Source organism: Bos grunniens, chromosome 3 (assembly GCF_055505025.1).
Source record: "Bos grunniens cultivar Pamir isolate PY7600 chromosome 3, Bosgru_T2T1.0, whole genome shotgun sequence".
Taxonomy (NCBI): Eukaryota; Metazoa; Chordata; class Mammalia; order Artiodactyla; family Bovidae; genus Bos; species Bos grunniens.
Window position 1 is genome coordinate 106,917,300 of NC_141167.1, and position 17,234 is coordinate 106,934,533.

At 51.6% G+C, this 17,234-nt stretch overlaps 1 protein-coding gene across 3 annotated transcripts; it reads right to left on the minus strand.

Moving 5' to 3' along the window:
* Positions 1–952: 952 nt before the first annotated feature.
* Positions 953–16,560, minus strand: UBQLN4 (ubiquilin 4). 3 transcript variants are annotated; one of them, XM_086393283.1, is made up of 12 exons: positions 16,416–16,560; positions 15,181–15,291; positions 14,738–14,889; positions 14,119–14,336; positions 13,284–13,546; positions 10,971–11,129; positions 6,918–7,143; positions 5,701–5,840; positions 5,123–5,206; positions 4,847–4,962; positions 4,463–4,649; positions 953–2,959 (listed from the first exon to the last, which is right to left on the minus strand). In XM_086393283.1, the coding sequence occupies exons 5-12, from the start codon at positions 13,488–13,490 to the stop codon at positions 2,807–2,809; spliced, it is 1,272 nt and encodes a 423-aa protein (XP_086249409.1). In that variant the 5' UTR covers positions 13,491–13,546; positions 14,119–14,336; positions 14,738–14,889; positions 15,181–15,291; positions 16,416–16,560; the 3' UTR covers positions 953–2,806. The 3 variants fall into 3 exon arrangements, 2 of the variants coding, with proteins under 2 accessions (XP_086249409.1, XP_086249408.1); XM_086393282.1 differs by lacking the exon at positions 15,181–15,291; XR_015161131.1 differs by lacking the exons at positions 6,918–7,143; positions 15,181–15,291.
* Positions 16,561–17,234: the final 674 nt, after the last annotated feature.

The window sequence follows — 17,234 nt, forward strand, 5'->3', positions numbered from 1 at the left end:
ACAAAAGATAAAACTGTAGACATATGAAGACTTCCTTAGACTCACACTGATTAGTTGTAGGGCAGGGATTTCCAGCTGGTACTAGCAGTAAAGAATCCACCTCCCAAGGCAGGAGACATGGAGATGTGGGTTTGATCCCTGGGTCGAGAAGATCCCCTGGAGGAGGGCATGGCAACTTATTCCGGTATCCTTGCCTGGAGAATGCCCATGGACAGCGGAGCCTGGTGGGCTACCATCCACAGGGTCACAGAGTAAGACACAACTGAAGAGACTTAGCAGCAGCAGCAGTTGTAGAGCTAGATTTTAGCCTCAGAGCTTAAGGCTAATAACTGCTAAACTCCACTTACATAAAATCTGGATGTAAGGGTTTGTTTTGACCTTTTTACCCGGGGTAAGGAGAGGATAGTCTTGCCAAGAGATCAGGGGATGGAAGCAAGGACTTAGCCATATTCCTAGCACTTTTCATACATTCCTCTCCCAGCCCTGACTTATGGGAGTGGTGGGTGGGGTGGGACCTGATAACTTATGGTCTGGCAATGAGGAATGGAAGAGAACAATCCTTTCCATTCCTAAACCACAGATTACAGATAGCTGCATGATCAGTTATCCCTTTACCTTCAATGATTCTGAACACTTTCTTTTAAATATTTTATTTGGTTGTGTTAGGTCTTGGTTGCAGCATACGGGACTTTCCTTGCGTCATGCAGGGATCTTTCACTGTGGCGCTTTGGCTCTAGAACGAGCAGGCTTCAGTAGTTGTGGAGCATGTGGGCTTAGTTGCCTGCAACATGTGGGATCTTAGTTCCCCAACCAGGAATGGAACCCACTTCCTCTGCATTGTAAGGCAGATTCTTAACCACTGGTCTGGATACGGCTTTACAAAAGCCCTCTAAAACCAAGAAGTGTCTTCAGCCAGCCTCCTCTACCCCAGGAAACAAACACCAAGACACCCTCACAACAAAGACCATATCATTTATTTACAAAGGCCAGTGTAGGAGTTGGGGGAGGTGGGGAGGGAAAGCCACACAGACATCCTCTCTGGATTGCTTGGGACCCTTTCCCACTTGGGAGAAAATTCAGTTCCTCTTGCCTCCGTAACGGGTCCTCCAAGCAGCTGGGCTAAGTAGCAGAGAGAGGAGGTGATCTGAGCCTCCCCTATGCTCCACTAGAGTAAAGTCCAATTCCAGATCAAAGGCATCATTGCTGCCCTCTCCTTCCCTTCCTCAAATAGAACTTTCTGGCCTGGAGGGAAACAGTGAAAACTCAAGGGCAGGAGCGGCCAGGGGTTCTAGAAAGACTCCTCCCCCACTATTCCCCAAAAGCAATAAGAGAAGGGGTAATCAAGGGTGCCAGTCACAGCCCTGACAGCTTCAGAAGGGGTCCCCACACTACCCAGGCATCCAGAGGCCTAGGGGACCTAGCTCTCCAGGGTGTATATATTCCTGACCTAGACAGGCCCTTCCGCCTACTTCTGTCTGGTGGGATAAAACTCTAAACCAGAAATCAATAAGGTATCCACCCTCCCACTCAACTCACATGCACATGTGCGCGTGCGTGCATGCACCCACCCACCCACACACACCCTCACTGCTGAGACAGACCCCAGTCCTCTTCATGTCTTCTGAGCGGGGCTTAAATCACTGGTACCTGGAGATGCGGGCAGGTCCTGGGTTCATGGAAATGTGTGTGAATGTACAGAAGCATGTGTGTTTGAGGAAATGGAGCCAATATAATCCCTTGTGAGCCATACTGTTTAGCTTCTCTGAACCCTTTTCTTCAACTCAAATTTCATTACCATCTCTAAATCTCCTTTGCCAGGCCAAAGCCTAGACTCTGTGGACTAAAAGAACTATTAGTGTTTCCATTCCCTGTCAATTCCAACTTCCAAGTCCTCTGCTCACGCTGTTTCTCCCATTCCCTTCCTCCAGAAAGTCTCATTCCCTCATCCCCTTATTGGGCTGGTCCAGGGCTTAGGTTAAAGTGTCTGCCTGCAATGCGGGAGACCCGGGTTTGATCCCTGGGTCGGGAAGATCCCCTGGAAAAGGAAATGGTAACCCGCTCCAGTATTCTTGCCTGGAGAATCCCATGGACAGAGGAGCCTGGCAGGCTACAGTCCATGGGGTCGCAAAGAGTCGGACACGACTGAGCAACTTCACTTCAGGGCTTGTTAACTCCTGCTCCAGGGGGGCCGCGTCTCATGTCTCCCTTCAGACAGGGGGAACAAGCATCTTCCTTCCACTGGGAATCCCAACAGACCCCCTGAAAGTGATCAGAACATGGGGTGAGGAGGAAAATCACAGCCTGCTTCACCTGCCCCTCCTTCAGAGGATGGAAGTCTAGCGCTGGGTAGGCTGGAGGTGGGAGGGGATGAGGGGAAAGAGAGGAGGAAGAGTTACCAAAAGTAATCATAAGACAAGAAAAATCCTAGTGGTAGAGACAGAAGACCCTGTTCTAATAAAGCAGACAGTGGGTTCCTCCTTCAACTCTGCACTGCCACTGAGAAGTGTGAAGGCTGCAAAAGATGGTTGTGGAGTAAGGAGGTGGGGCCGATCAGCAAAAACTGAAAACTGTTTAAATAGCTCTGCTCAAGCAGGCAGGACCAGTAGAGAAGGTTCTACAAGAGGTGAAGTAAAAGTGGAATTCTCAGAGCCGCAGGGCTGGGCCCACCCCTCTAAAGTCACCCTGCTGTCTGGAGAGAACAAAGGAGAAGAGCAGAAGGGATGACAAGCTGCAGAGGGCCAGGCTGACAGAGGAGCCAAACATGGGCATCAAGGGAGGGGAGACACAAGAGGCCCGGGCTGAGGGGTTAGGAGAGCTGAGAGCCCAGGAGCCTCTCGATAGCTGCGTTGATGTCCCCTCCCGTGGCGATGAGAGCCTGCAGGTTGGCCTCATGATTGATGAAGCCCATGGAGTTGAGCTGCTCCAGCTGCTGCTGAAATCTCACTTCTGGCGTCTGCACCTGGAGGGGACAAGCCTTGTGAAGTGGGCTCAGGACCAACCCCAGAGGGCCTAGCTGATTCCGAGGGTTTATGATGGAGAGACGAAGTCCTCCTCAGAATCAACCAATGGGGCAGGGGTCGATGACCAGCAAACAGAGGCCAGGGGAGCCGGCGTCCCAGATCACTAAACAGCTGTACCATCATAAGGAGGGGGGGTGCATCTTTCTTGAAATTTCAAAGTAACAAATAGGTCTAGATCAGCCGATATTCCTAACTGCTTTCCATCAGCACTCTGGAGATGTTAACAGGCAGTCCAAAAGCCAAATGTTCTGTGGTCAGTAAATACCGTCTCCAAACCTGCTCCTGGCAACTGTCACACACACGATCACATTAAAGGTCAGAGAAGGGCCCCCGGAAAACACGAACCTGTTTAATTGTGTTTAACCCATCAACAAACACAGTTATTTACAAAAGAGGAGGCTTTTCATTTTTGACACTCCAAAACACATCTCCTGGAAACGTTTTCCCCCAGGGATGTTCAGGAAGCCATAGCCTAGATCACGAACAGAAGACTCAGGGTTGGAAGGAGCCCAGCAATGAGAGCGCCCAACCCGCAGTACAGGAGCCCTTTGCCACTCTGTGATGTTTTCAGCATGATCCACCCACACTGGGCTCCAGACGCAGCTAGACTGGGCCTTGGATAACCCTTCACCCAGCCCTCTCAGTGCCTCGCACAGAGCTGGGCACACTTCCATTTCTGTTGAAAGGCTTTCCCCAGAGGTCACAGAGGTCGGAAAAAGGTTAAGGGGCTTCCCTGAGGTAATCCCCTGCTCTGCCCCCAAGCCCCAGGCCTAAGACTTTGTAGCCCAGGGCTCTGGTCACCTCTCCTCCCAGAATCCTCCTCTCCAGTCTCACAGACAGAGGCTGCTTTATTCATTTTTATTTTTGTTTTGGCCGCACCACATAGCATGTGGGATCTTAGTTCCCTGACCAGGGATAGAACCCGTGCCCCCTGCAGTGGAAATGTGGAGTCTTAAACCACTGGACTGCCAGGGACGTCCCAGAGGCTGCTTTAATTATCAAGAGTCCTCTGATACAGTAGAAGTAGTAAAACAGTGGTTAAAGTGTAAATTCCGGAGCCAGTATGCCTCGGTTTGAATTTCAGCTTCATTACTTACTCACTCTGTGACTCTGAGAAAGCCACCTAACCTCTCTGGGATTTAGCTTCCCCCCTTTGTAACACAGAAAGAGTAAGAAGAAGGCTGCTGTGAAGAGTAAAGGAAGTGAGCTCAAATATACAAGGCACATAGACCAGTACTCAGCTGACCCAGTAAGTGCTATTACTATCTCCATGTCACAGCTGTGGAAACTAAACTTACGGAAGATCAGTTACTTACCTAAGGCTAGAAAGTAGCAGACCAGGAACTAAAGCCAGGTCTGGCTGACTCCAAAGCCTGCTGTTTCCATTTGACTGCCACCCTTAGCACCGCAGGGTCCTAGCACCAGTCCGCTGCCCTGCGTACCTGTGAACTTCCGCTTCCAGCCAGAAGCTGGATCATCTGTTGCATGAGCTGCTGCTGAGCGCTGGAGGCCCCTGCTGGAGATGACGTGACTGGGAGGGCTGGCGAGGAGGTGGGCGCCTCGGGCGCAGACCCGGCGTTGCTGCCTGCAGAGGATGCTGGGGGCCGGGCCATCCCAAAAGAGCCAAGGCTGCAGGTAGGAGAGACCGAGAAGGGGGAGACGGCCTCTGAGAAAAGGGTGGGAATGTGAGATCCAGCAGGAAAAGCAGTTGGAAGGAACAGGAAAACAGATCCTCAGGGACACAAGGGCTGCTGAGAGCAGCAGGAAAAGGGCTTGAGGGGGAGGAGGAGCCAGATCCCTGTTGCCCACTTGCCCCCGCCCCTCACCTGGGTACCAGCCCTGGGGCTTCGGTCTGCAAGGTCTGCAGTCCCTGCTGGATCTGCAGCAGCGCCTGCATGGCTCGGGGATTGGTGAGAATGGAGAGTGACTCTGGGTTCTGCATCTGGTGGGAAACAACACGGAAAGGAGGTGGCAGGAGACGGGAGGCGGCCTAGACCCTGAGTCCAGAGCTAGGCACGGCCCCTCCCTTAAGCTTCACCCACTGGGCCTCTGGGTCTACCCAGGTGGCCCTCAACCTCCACCCATCTAGGCTCCTCACTTACCTGCTGCAGGAAGACTGGGAGCTGCAGGCGGAGCTGCTCCTGCAGCTGGGGGTTCCCCGCAAAGAGCGGCACGTTCACCATCATCTGCCAGGGTGAAGGTAGCAGCGGGAGGCCTGGGCCTACCCACCCTCACAATGCCCCCACCGCCTCATCTCCCTCAGCACCCCACCACTGTAGGAAACCGGGCCAGCTTTTCCAAGGATCTCAGAGTATCCTGAAGTCCTAGGTGGGACAGTGAGAGGAACTGGAACTATACTCTGGACAAGGACAAGAGTCAGAAGCCAGTCTGATGAGGATGATAATAGCGAACATTTCTGAGTACACAGGGCTTACTCTGTGCCAGGCCATGTGCTAAGCACTTTATGTTATTAACTCACTTAACCCTCACAACTCCAAGGCAGGTACTATTGTTATTACCATTTTACCAATGAGGAAACTGGGAATAAATAACTTGCCTGGCTCATGCAGCTAGGAAGTGGCAGAGCTCAATACAGAAACCCAGGCAGTCTGGCTCTTGAGCATTTGGATCATCACAAGTCACAGCCCCCAGCACACTCCCCCTCATGCCAGTCCCATACCTGAGCAGCAAAGTCGGGGTTCTGGGCAAGCGTTTGCATCATGCTGCGCATGTAGGGGGCTGAGATCACGTTCTGCATCAGCTGGGGGTTCTCAGAGATCTGCTGGAGGAGGGCCTGCATTTCTGGGCTGTTGAACATCCCTAGGATAGGAAGGGAAAAAAAACAAAACAAGAGAAAAGGGGTCCAAATGGAAAACAGATGCCTGATTTCAATCTACCTTACTTCAGGCACTGAGGGGTTGCCAAACTCAGAAAGGCAACAGTAAAGTGGGCACCCACATCCCGGGGAGTGGGTCCAAGTCTCTCTTGACCCTGAGGTCATCTTGCCCTGCTTTGGCCTGGCTCCCTCACCATCTGCTCTGCTATGATCAAGCCGGTTACAAACTGGGTCTGATTCCTATCCCTCTCTTCCTGCCACAGGTCAGATAATGTTAGAGTTGGAAAGGATTTGACTAAAGATGACCCAGATCAATGGTTTTCAAACTTGTCCTAGCAGCAGAGACCCTTTCCTCAAACCAAATCTCACTAGGAAACCAAGTATGTCAACGGTCTGGTTGGAGCTGGGGCAGAAGGCCTGGAGCCTTTCCCATGCGGTCTTCCCCCGTCCTGGCAATGGTCCAGATCCCTCAAGACTCAGAAGTATAATTCTGAAACCATGGGTCAGGTTCAAGTCCCTTATTTATGAAATAAGCATATAGAGGGGAAGGGACTATCCCGACCAAGATATTCCACAGAGTACAGAGAAATCATGGCATCTACCAGACATCCCTAGGGCCATTACAGTCATAGTCTTGATAAATGGGGCATCTCCCAGGGTTGCACAGCGTATAACCTACACTCTGTACAAGGCAGCTCTGTATATCCCTCTCGCCCAGCCTCACATCTACCCGTCCCTCATTCCTCTCACACACCCTCATCCCCAGTCTAACCCATTGACACTGGATAATACCAGCAGAGTTGAAAGAGCTTAGAAAGTGGGGCCTGGTTTATTCACGAGCCTTTACTTAGGTTGCTCTTGGGGACACTGGGAAAGGGCTAGAACCAAGCCTCACCCTCTGAGGGCTGAAGCCACTACTCCAGCCCACAGAGCTCTGTTTGCGGCTCTGATACAGTCTCACCTCTGTCTTCAGTACTCTGGAGCAGTGTGAACCCCCTTCAGGCCTGGGGCAGGGGACTGCCCTGGTGACCCCACTCAGCTCCGCCCACCCCAGGACATACCTGACCCCAGGCTAGCCGCATTGATCCCAAAGGGATTGGAGACCGTTGGGTGCACCCGGCTGGCCCCTGATCCTCCGGCGCCCTCCCCACCGGACCCGGGGGCCTGGGAGGCGGGGGGCGAGGGGCTCCAGGGGTTAGGGAGGGGCTCTCGATTCTCAGTCCGCAGAGGCTGGGAGGATGAGCTGTCGGAGTTCCCGGCCAGGGAAGAGAAGGGGTTGTTGCCAAACTGGGAGGAGGGAAAGGTTTTGGGTTAAGGACTGAAACAGATCAGGGAGAAGGGCTAGGCCCTTTCTTTCTTCTCACCTAATAGCCTCCCGGTCCCCAGGAAAGGGAGAGAGATCTAAAACTGTGGAGGTCCTCATGTCAATTTCTGGCCTCACAACGGCCGACTTCACCCTTACCCTGCAAGGTGGGAGTTGGCTGATGCTAATGACTGGATAAATGAACCCCTCAGGTCACCGGAAACATCCCCATCTCCCCTGGTGGCTCTAAATATTTGGTTTCTAGTCTTCTCTGTGCTCTATAGTACTTGACACACACCTTTCCTACTGTGCCGCGAGATACTGGTTTTCCTTAGCTCTTAAGGGGCAGAGACAATGTCAGATTGACCTTTGCACACCTGGCCCCTGACACTAGTAGGTGCTCAATACGTAACTATTGGCTTGATGGGAGCTGACTACTCCAACCCCTATTTGCCTTCAGCTCTCCCTTTTCCAGCCACCTCAGTCCAAGTCTAACTCCGCTGAACCTTCTTCCTCACCTCCAGATCCCCCATGTGGCATTCTGCCCATCCAGGAACATCACGTGGAGCCCCTCAGAGGGGCACGCCTCTGGCTGAGCACCCTTCCCTAGGTCTTGTCCTCTGTTGCTTCCTCCATGTAATCTCTTCTTTCTCCTCCCCACCCCCATCTTCTTAGACTGGCTGCTTCAGCTAAACAGTACCCCCTAGCATCAGGCCCCCTAGGATGTTACCCAGGATTGTCTCAGGGTCTGCACCCCACTACATGATGGGCTGCCCAAGGGGACACCCGAGCCTGCATCTGAATCTCCTCCCTCTGGACCCGCTGATAGCCAGGAAAGAGCTCTGTCTGAGGCATGTGATGGCTGAGGGAGCCCAGGCCTCTTCCCCTTGCTCAGCCTCCCTCTCCTGTCCCCAGGCAGGCCTTACCCATGCAGGAGGTACCTGAGCAGCCTCAGCCCCACCGCACCAGGGAGTTTCATATCCAGTTACTTTTCCTGTTTATTCAAACAGGGGGCCAGCTCCTGCTCTGAGCTGTGGTTCCTTTGCCCTACCAGATGCCTGTTCAGATAATAGCGTTTGCAGGCCAGGGAACGTGTACCACAGTTTCAGTCTTTGTCATCATTGCAGATTTCCTGTTCTGCTAACTTGCCTAGCACCCAACCCCAGCTAGTTCTGGGTCCTGCTTTGCTCTTCCCAGTACACCCTAAGGCCTGAATCTCTTTGCCAGAACTCCCAAAAGTGATAACAACGGCCATTTATTGAGCACCTACTATGTGCCTGACCCATTCATTCTAATGCTTATAATATCCCTCTAATACACCAGTTCTCAAAGTGTGGTCCTAGGACCTCTGCAAGGTTTAAAAACAATTTTTATAACCCTAAGACATTATTTGCCTTTTTCACTCTCATTCTCTCATAAGTATTCAGGGGTGTTTTCCAAAGGCTACATAACATGTGACAATGCAATGGACTGAATACAGAAGCAGATCTGATCTGAGATCTGCAAAAATGTCAAACAAGGCCATTCTTTCCTCTAAAGTTTTGTTTTGGGAGATAAAGTTATTTTTTAAAAGAGCATGCTGGTTATATTAATGTGCAATGGGTTTATTGTTATTTTTAAATGAGTTCATAAATATTTATTTAAATTCTCAGTTTTAATTTCAGATTCAGTGAATATCAATAGACCTAACCCACAAAAACAAAACCTCCTTGGGGTCCTAACTATATAAAGGGGTCCAGAGTGGAATTCCCTAGTAATCTAGTTTGGTCTCCAGGCTTCCACTGCAAGGGGTGCGGGTTTGATCCTTGGTGAGGGAACTAGATCCCTCCCACATGCTGTGCAGTAAGGCAAAAAAAAAAATTTTTTTTAATAAATAAATAAAGGGATCCAGAGACCAAAATGATTGAGGACAATGCTATAATACATTGTCTCCATTTTGAAAATGAGGCAGCAGAAAACTCAGGGAGGCTGAAGCAACTCGCTTAAAACCACACCACTGAAGAATGGTGGGGCAGGTGTTTGGACGCAGGCTTGCTGTTGCCAAACGCTGTTCTTTTAGCTGAGCCAGTGGTTCCCACACCTTAAAGTGTATCAGAATTAGCTGAGGGCTTGGTCTAAGCCTTGCTCAACTACTTGATTTTTTTTTTTAACCAGGTACATGCATTACTTTGATATACATTTTAAATTAAATACTTTAGTAAAATAAAACTAAAATAAACTAAAAACCCACAGGTAATCTTCAGAAGCACTTTCTTTCAATTTCTATAAGCACTTTCTAAAGTTTGAAAGAGCAATGGCAATAATCATCAAGATGACGGTGAAGAATAAGGTACAGTGGGGAGGGGAGAGTCACCCTACCTGATGCCTAGGCTTAATTAAGACAACGTGGTATCATTATAGGAACCGAGCCAGCAAGGTGCACACTAATCTGCCTGCAGCACAGGAGACCTGGGTTTGATCCCTGGGTCTGGAAGATCCTCTGGAGAAGGGAATGGCAACCCACTCCAGTATTCTTGCCTGGAGAATCCCATGGACAGAGGACCCTGGCAAGTTACAGTCCATGGGGTCACAAAGAGTCAGACACAACTGAGCGAATAACACTACCACTAGCAATGCCATGAACAAGAAATCTGCTGGGATGGCATGGACTGCTCAGGACATGGTGCTTTTTCCTTTCCACAAGGAGAAAGTATTGTGAGGTCCCACTCTCCTACCTGGGTGCTGGTTGTGGGGACAGACTGTTCAGTTTGTGAAAATCCATCAAGCCAAACACTTAGGATATGTGCACCTTTCTGCAACTATATTATTCTTCAAATGAAACATTTCTAGATGTTTTTAAAAAGCAAGTCTAAAATTATACAAACAGCATATCACTTCCATAAGGTTGAAAAAATATGCAAAATGATGCCACAGATTATTTATGGATACATACATAGGTAATAAAAGAATCAAAACGACAAACACCGACTTCAGGGTGGTAGTGACTCCGAGAGGGAAAGAGAGGCATAGGATGGGGGAGGGGCATGTGACGGCTGCAATTCCATGTGTAATATCTTATTTGCCAATGTTAAAGATATCTAGGAAAACACACAAAATACTAAAAATATTCATTAACTCCGGGATAGAAAAGAGAGGGCTGGGAGATGGAAATAGAAGGATCTCTTTTGTATACTTTTATTAAGCTTGGATACCTTTCCACTCTTTTTAAATATCCTTCTGTTTACTTTGTGTAACTTCTGAGTTTTGAAACAGGTAAATGCATAATGTATTTAGTGTAAATTAAACTTTAATATGAGAGAATGCTGTACTTTTTGTATATTTGAAAAAAATTCACAAAGCATTTTTGAAAGCACATATTCCCAACGCTTAATTCCAGAGATTGATTCAATAAGTATCTCAAAGATGGGAACCAGGAATCTCATGATTAACAAGCACCCCAGGTGCTTCTGATGCAGGTGATCTGTGGACCACACTTGAGACACACTGTGGAAGGGTGGGCTCTTTGACCTCAGGCCTGCCCCACAACCTTTGAGCCCGCGCAAGAAGTCTGCCAGAACAATGTCAAAGCCCTTGGATACTGCACTGCCCCCACTTCCTAGGGACCCCTGCTGTCTTCTGCCCCAGGGCTTCAGTCCCATGCCGAGATGGACCATCCCCGGCTGTGCCCTGTGAAAACCACCTTCAAGCCAAGGCCTACCCTCAGGGCACTAGGGAAGGAAAGAGGAGCAGATAGCACCTCAGGCTTGCCTGGGTCTGGGCTGGGTGCTCCTGCGTTCAGACTGCCCTCCCACAGCCCAGCCCCTGGCCCCACCTGCTCCCTGGCAGCACTGAACATGGGCTCCTGGATGTCTGTGTACATGCGGCGGAGGGCATTGTACCCTCCAGGGATGCTCTCCAGGTTGCTTAGAGCTCGGTCCTGGTTCCGCATCATCTCCTGCATCATGGCTGGATTTCGAGCAAGCTCCATTGTCTGGTGGAAAAGGAAAAGAGAGAGAATGACTCTGGAACCAGGGCGTCACCAAGCTTGAAAAAGACTGGGCCTTGAAAAGGGGGACCAGGACTAGGGTCCCGGGCCCAGGAACTGACCCAGAGTGGCTGGGAGGAGGGTGAACTGGATTTCCTTTCTCTATTGTCATCTTGGCTCCAACCCTGCCTCTCTGTGGGTATTCTGGTTGACTTTTGGGGGTATAATGATCCCAGATGGGGTGAGGGCAGCAGCTTTCCTCTCTCAGGTTCAGGGGATCTGCAGAAGTATCAGGGAACACAAGGGAGTTCAATAAGAAAGGACATGAGAGGGGCTTCCCTTGTGGTCCCGTGGCTAAGACTCTGAGCTCCCAGTTCCAGGGGCCCTGGGTTTGATTTCTAGTCAGGGAACTAGATCCCACATGCCACAACTAAAGATCCTGCATGAAGACTCAGCACAGCCAAGTAAGTAAACTAAATAAATATTAAAAAAAGAAAGAAAGTACATGAGAAAAGGGAGAAAGCAAGAGAGAAAATTAACATCTATTGAACAGTTACTACATACAGGCACTGAGCTAAGTAATTTACAGAATTCAAGTCATTTAATCCCCATGATAACTATCCCAAGTATGTTTTTCTGTCCCTATTTAGCAGATAAGAAAATAGGCTCAGAGACTCACTGCCTAGTACCCACAGTCAGTTAGCGGTGGAGACAGGGTTCAAGGCCAGGTTGGTCTGTCTGACCAAGACTAGATTACGGCTTCTGATAAATGACCACAAATTGGTGGGGGGAAAGGATTCAAGCTGGGACGATGCTTCCAACACCTTTTGGATCTCACTACAGGTCTTTGGCCTCACTGAATCTTGAGAAATAGGATGAGGGCTTTCTCTTGGGAGCCAATGTCTCACTCTCAATAACGAGGGGACAGTGAGTACAGCAGCTTCTTGTTCTCATCCATTGGAAAGCTTTCCCTGTCCTTCTTCCTAAATCTGCTCCATACATGCTTCTTCTAAGACACTTTTATGTCTATGATAAGCCTCTGATCTCTTATTCCACAAGTCATTCATTTACTAAGTACTTATTGAGTGGTAACTATACACCAGTGGTAGCTATACACTATGCACTGTTCTAGGCAGTGAACAAAACATTTGCAAAGTCTTGCCCTTCTGGGACTTACCTTCTGGTGAGTCCAGCACTAGCGTCCACAGTTCTGCTAAGATCATCTACCCTCATCCCCTAGTGGGTGGCCACAAGACGGAGCTCCCGAAGACCAACACCAGACCCCCTTGCCTGGGTCTTCCTCACTCACCTAACCCTCCCTTATCCACCTGGCCCTGCCCAGCCACAAAGGTCTCCAATCCTACTTTTCATTCCCAGGCCTTTGTGCTTGCTCTCCCTTAGCCCTGAATACTCTTCTTTTTCCCTCTGGTTCATTCTTCCTCTTTTGGGTCTCTGTTTGGGCAACACTTCCTTTATGGCCCCCTCTGAGCCCCAGGGTAGGGTCAGGAGCCCTTCTGTGTGCTCCTAAGGGATCCTGTGACCATCTCTATGATAGTACTATCCACGCTGTACTATAAATGCCTTCTTACTTGTCCCACTTCCCTTTGAGACCAGAAGTTCCTGGGGGGCTTCCCTGGTGGTCCAGTGGTTAAGAATCCACCTGCCAACGGAGAGGACACAGGTTTGATCCCTGGTCTGGGAATGTCCCACATGCCATGGAGCAACTAAGCCTGTGCACCACTATTACTGAGCCTGAGCTCTAGAGCCCAAGAGCAGCAACTACCAAGCCCACAAGCTACAACTACTGAAGCCCGTGTGCCCTAGAGCCTGTGCTCTGCAACAAGAGAAGCCACCGCAATGAGAAGACCACAACAAAGAGCAGCCCCCACTGGCAGCAACTAGAGAAAGCCCACGCGGCAACAAAGACCCAGCACGGCCAAAAACAAATAAATAAATAAAACAAATCTAAAAATAAAAGAAAAAAGAAGTAGTTCCTAGAGAGCTAGGCCTATGTCTTTTCATCACTGTACCCCCAGTGCCCAAAACGTGGCTGTTGAATGAATGAACATATCAAGGTAGGACAAGGTAGGAAAAGGTAAGACAGGGTACAGCTGGGTGCCCGGGGTCCTCCACGCCCCCCCAACCTTCTCTCAGACCCACCTGCCTCATAAGCTCAGGGTTGTTGAGCATGTGACTGATCTCAGGGTTCCGCTCCATCAGCTGCTGCATCTGGGGGTTGGCCATGATCATGTGGCGCATCAGGTCGGGGTTAGACATCATGTCCTGGACCAGGGGGTTCTCCATGATCTGCGACAGCATCTCAGGATTGGACATCAGCTGCCTCTGCATCTGCTGCTGCAGCTCCATGAAGTTGGCAGAGCCCAAGCCCAGGCTGCCCAAGCCCAGGATGCCCCCAAAGCCAGCTGTGCGGGAGGGGAGCAGGGTCAGTTTGTCCCAAGACTCTTCTACCTGGCCAGAGCCACTGAAATCACCTGAAGGAACCAGGATGGGCCCCCTCTGCTTCTCACATCTCCCTTTCTCAATCATTTCCACAGACCCAGCCCTGATCTGTTGCTGGCAAAGAGATGGGAGCCTACTAGACTGAGACCTCTTTGATGGCCAAGGCTGACAGGCAGGCACGGTACTGAACCCAGAGAGGGCAATCAGTGACGGCATCCTGAATGAGCAAATAAATATTCTCCAACTGGATACTGTTGGGCCCACCTTTTTCCCAAACTCCAATACCCTCGGTTTTCCACATCCCCAGCCCCATTTCTCCCTTCACCCTTAATATTTCACCATGCTCCCCTCTTCTGGGAAGCCCTTGCAGATTGGTTTCCTCCCAACTTGGCTCAAGCACCAGTGTCTGGAACCCTATGTTCAGGGGCCCCAATCCCCATCAGATCAGGAGCAGGGATCAACATTCCCCTCTTCTTGGCCTCTCTCCCACTCTATAGACTATAACAGTGTGGTGCCTTCCTCCCTAAAGGCTTACAGAGTATGGATGCAGTGGCACTGGGAGGTCCCTCCCCAGTCCCTGGGGAGGTACCCCCTCCACTGCCCCTTCGGCTTCCACTGCCTGTATCTGAAGTGGCACTTCCAGAAGTGGAGGGCTGGGCAGACGTGGCAGGTGAAGCAGGGGTGGTGGAGGGGGCTGAGGCTGGGTCTGGGGTGGAAGGGGAAGAAGCAGTGGCAGTAGCTGGATCTTGAACCCTGAGAAAGAAAGAAAAATCCTCATTGAAGTGGACACAAAAGGGAAGACCATGATTTCTACCTGTGCTGCGCAGCTACAGCCCTAGACCAAGCCACCTCTGAGGTAACCCTGAGGCTGGGGCAGGGTGATGCCGGGGGCAGTCAGGAAATTGGGCAGAGGGAGAAAGGAGCCAGTATCCTCTATCTCCAGGTCATTTAAGGCGAGGTAAGTCAAGTTCCCTAGCCCTGCAGGTCCGATCACAAGGCCTTCTGGCAGCCCATCGAAGAGCCACCTTCCTGGGTCTTGGCATTCCACAGACCTTCCACAGACATATGCTTGAACAATGGGTGAGAAAGTGTCAGATGGGGAGAAACAAAGAAAGCCCAATCTGAAGCTGGACCTGCTCCTCTCCTGAACTTACTTCTGAGGGGTCTTGATGACCAGATGAACAGTGAGCCCATCCTTGATCCCATGCTGGTTCAGTGTGTCCCCATCCTTGAGGATCTTGCCTGCGAAGATCAGGACCAGCTGATCCTGCTGTGCCTTAAATCTCCGGGAGATTTCCTCTTTAAACTGTGATCAAGAGGCAAAGGTCACTGTGGAGGCTGCCTGGGCTCCACCAACCAGGGACCCTGCCTCTCCTTCAAAGCTTCTGCATTCCCTTGCTCCCACCTCTAGTCGTGGGAAGTCCTTTCAGCAGTCTTGACTCCATCCCTCCAGCTGAAATTAAGCTGCTCCTTTCTTAACCAAGGGAGCTGGACCAGTGAGAGGCTCCTCTCAGCAATACTCCAGGGTCTCTCACCCTCCCAAGCCCTGCTTCTGTCCACTCCCTCTTCAGTCCCAAGTTCCCCCTGAGGGTACTACCTGGGCAGTTCTCTCATGGAAACTCCTTGGCCCAACCCTGTTTCCCCTCAGCCTTCTCTCTTCAGACTTCAAGTCTCTTTCCTCTCTTTATTCCCAGTTTTCTTGTAACAACTACAACAAATAAGTCCCAGTTATTTATAACAGCACTAACTACACATGTTAATTATTATCTCCATTTCAGAGACCAGAAAATTGAGGATTAGAGCAGTTAGATAACTTGCCCTGGGCAAACTGGAACTCAGGTCTTGACATCAAAGCCCAGGCTCCTCTTAACCAAATGTATGCTGCGGGGTGGCGGGAGCTCTCAATTAGAGCTGATTTCAAATTCAGCTTTGCAGGCAAAAATTATTTAAATTACGGAATGTGGTCATTTTATAAGGTCAGGGGGAGGGGCAATGATGGCAACAAAGGCTGGCTGGGGAGAGTTAGACTCCCCAAACCTATCACACACACCGTCCCCGCCCCCCATCAACCCAAGCAAATCAAACACACACTCTTAAGTAGAGGGTGCACTTGCTAAGCAAAGGCAGCTTCCAGACCCCTCCCTTCCAATCAGACGCCTATCTTAAGCCCCGCCTCTGTGAAATTCTGGAGCAGCCACAGGGAGGTGGTGAACACAGGCAATATTCCCTCATTCACTCATTCAACATATTTTACTAAGCACCTACTGCACACTGTGTAAATCCCAGAGGGGATGAGAATCAAATGTATTCACTCTAATTTGAAAGAGTAGGAAAGATCCAGGCAGAGGGAAATCCTCCCCCCACCAACCAGGCGTCAGAATTCTGGGCGTTCTCTGAGTCGCACAGTAGGCGCCCAGAGTTCCCCCCAACCTGCGCCCCGCCGCCCACTCTCCGGGCTCAGCACCTGGCCCGGCCCCCACTCTGCCTCTGCGCCTCGAATCCCGACCAGTAACCGGGGCGAACACTCCCCTCAAACCTAGGGTCCTCCCCCCTGCCCAGTGCAAGGTGTCCTCTTCCCACTCTCCACCACGCCCCCAGCCCAGGCCACAAGGCAAACCCCGGCCTCCCTTCCCCAGCACGCGCCACGCTCCCCTAAATCGCCCTCGCAGGATGCCCCCTACCCGCCTGCCCTACCCTCCTGCTCCTCCGAGTGCCTGCTGGGCTCCCGCCCTCCACTCCCCGGCCCTCCCGCACGCCCGACAGTCTCAGAGCCACCCGCCTCTTCGCAGACCCCTCCTCCGCGCTCACCCCCACCCCCGCCACCCTTACTACCTCTTTGACCGAGGCTCGGTCGCAGATCACAATTTCCTCCTTGTCCTTGGGGGTCTTGACGGTGACCCGAATGGGGGGCCTCGTCTCGGCCCCGCTCGGCTCCGCCATGCCACCGCCGCCACCCGGCCGCCTGCCAGCCCGCCCCGGCTCCTCCTCCTACTCCCCGCCCGCCCGGCCGGCCGGGCTTGGCTCCGGCGCCTCCAACACTCCCCTGTCCCCTCCCCTCCCCAAGGCTTCACCGGCCCCCTCCGGACCCGCCACGGCCACAGCGCCCCGGGCGGACTGGGGGGGCCACTGCAGTGGGGTCCGCCCAGGGCTGAGCCCGGGGTCCGTCGGCTTGGACCGGGCCTTGCAGGGCTGCAGCCCCCGAGGGGTTCGGGGCGGGGGCGGGGCGTGTCGGTCACTGCGGGGCGGGGGCCGAATTCCCCGCGAGAGACCACAGCCCGACGCAGCCCGCCGGAGCCGAGCCGAGGTGCCCCCTGGGCCCAAAGCTGCCCCCGCCCCTCCGCGGGTAACTCCAGCTTCGGGACAAAGGACTTTCTGTGTCGCCGCTTTATCTCCGTTCCCTGTGATAACTGGCCTTTCTCCGGAAGCCCAAATCCTTTCCAGGCCTGAGACCTATCCCGACTTTGAGGTTGACTTTTCTTACTCCTGGATGTCCACCCAAAACCTCGTTTCTAGGACTGACTTTATTCCCCTGCGAGTAGTGGCTTGCACGAAGTCTACAAAGTACAGTTCCAGAGACCTGAATTTTGCCTGCGCGGCCTTTCTGAACCTTGCTTTCCTCAACAGTATCTCTTGCCTCATCTCACCAAACTG

Excerpts from the sequence above, each read along its gene's own strand:
- UBQLN4 (XM_086393282.1), bottom strand. The coding sequence starts at position 16,523 with ATGGCGGAGCCGAGCGGGGCCGAGACGAGGCCCCCCATTCGGGTCACC. Across the intron at positions 14,337-14,737 it reads GTCATCAAGACCCCTCAGAA|GGTTCAAGATCCAGCTACTG; the intron begins GTAAGTTCAGGA and ends TTTCTTTCTCAG. Across the intron at positions 13,547-14,118 it reads TGCCACTGCATCCATACTCT|CTGGCTTTGGGGGCATCCTG; the intron begins GTAAGCCTTTAG and ends CCTCCCGCACAG.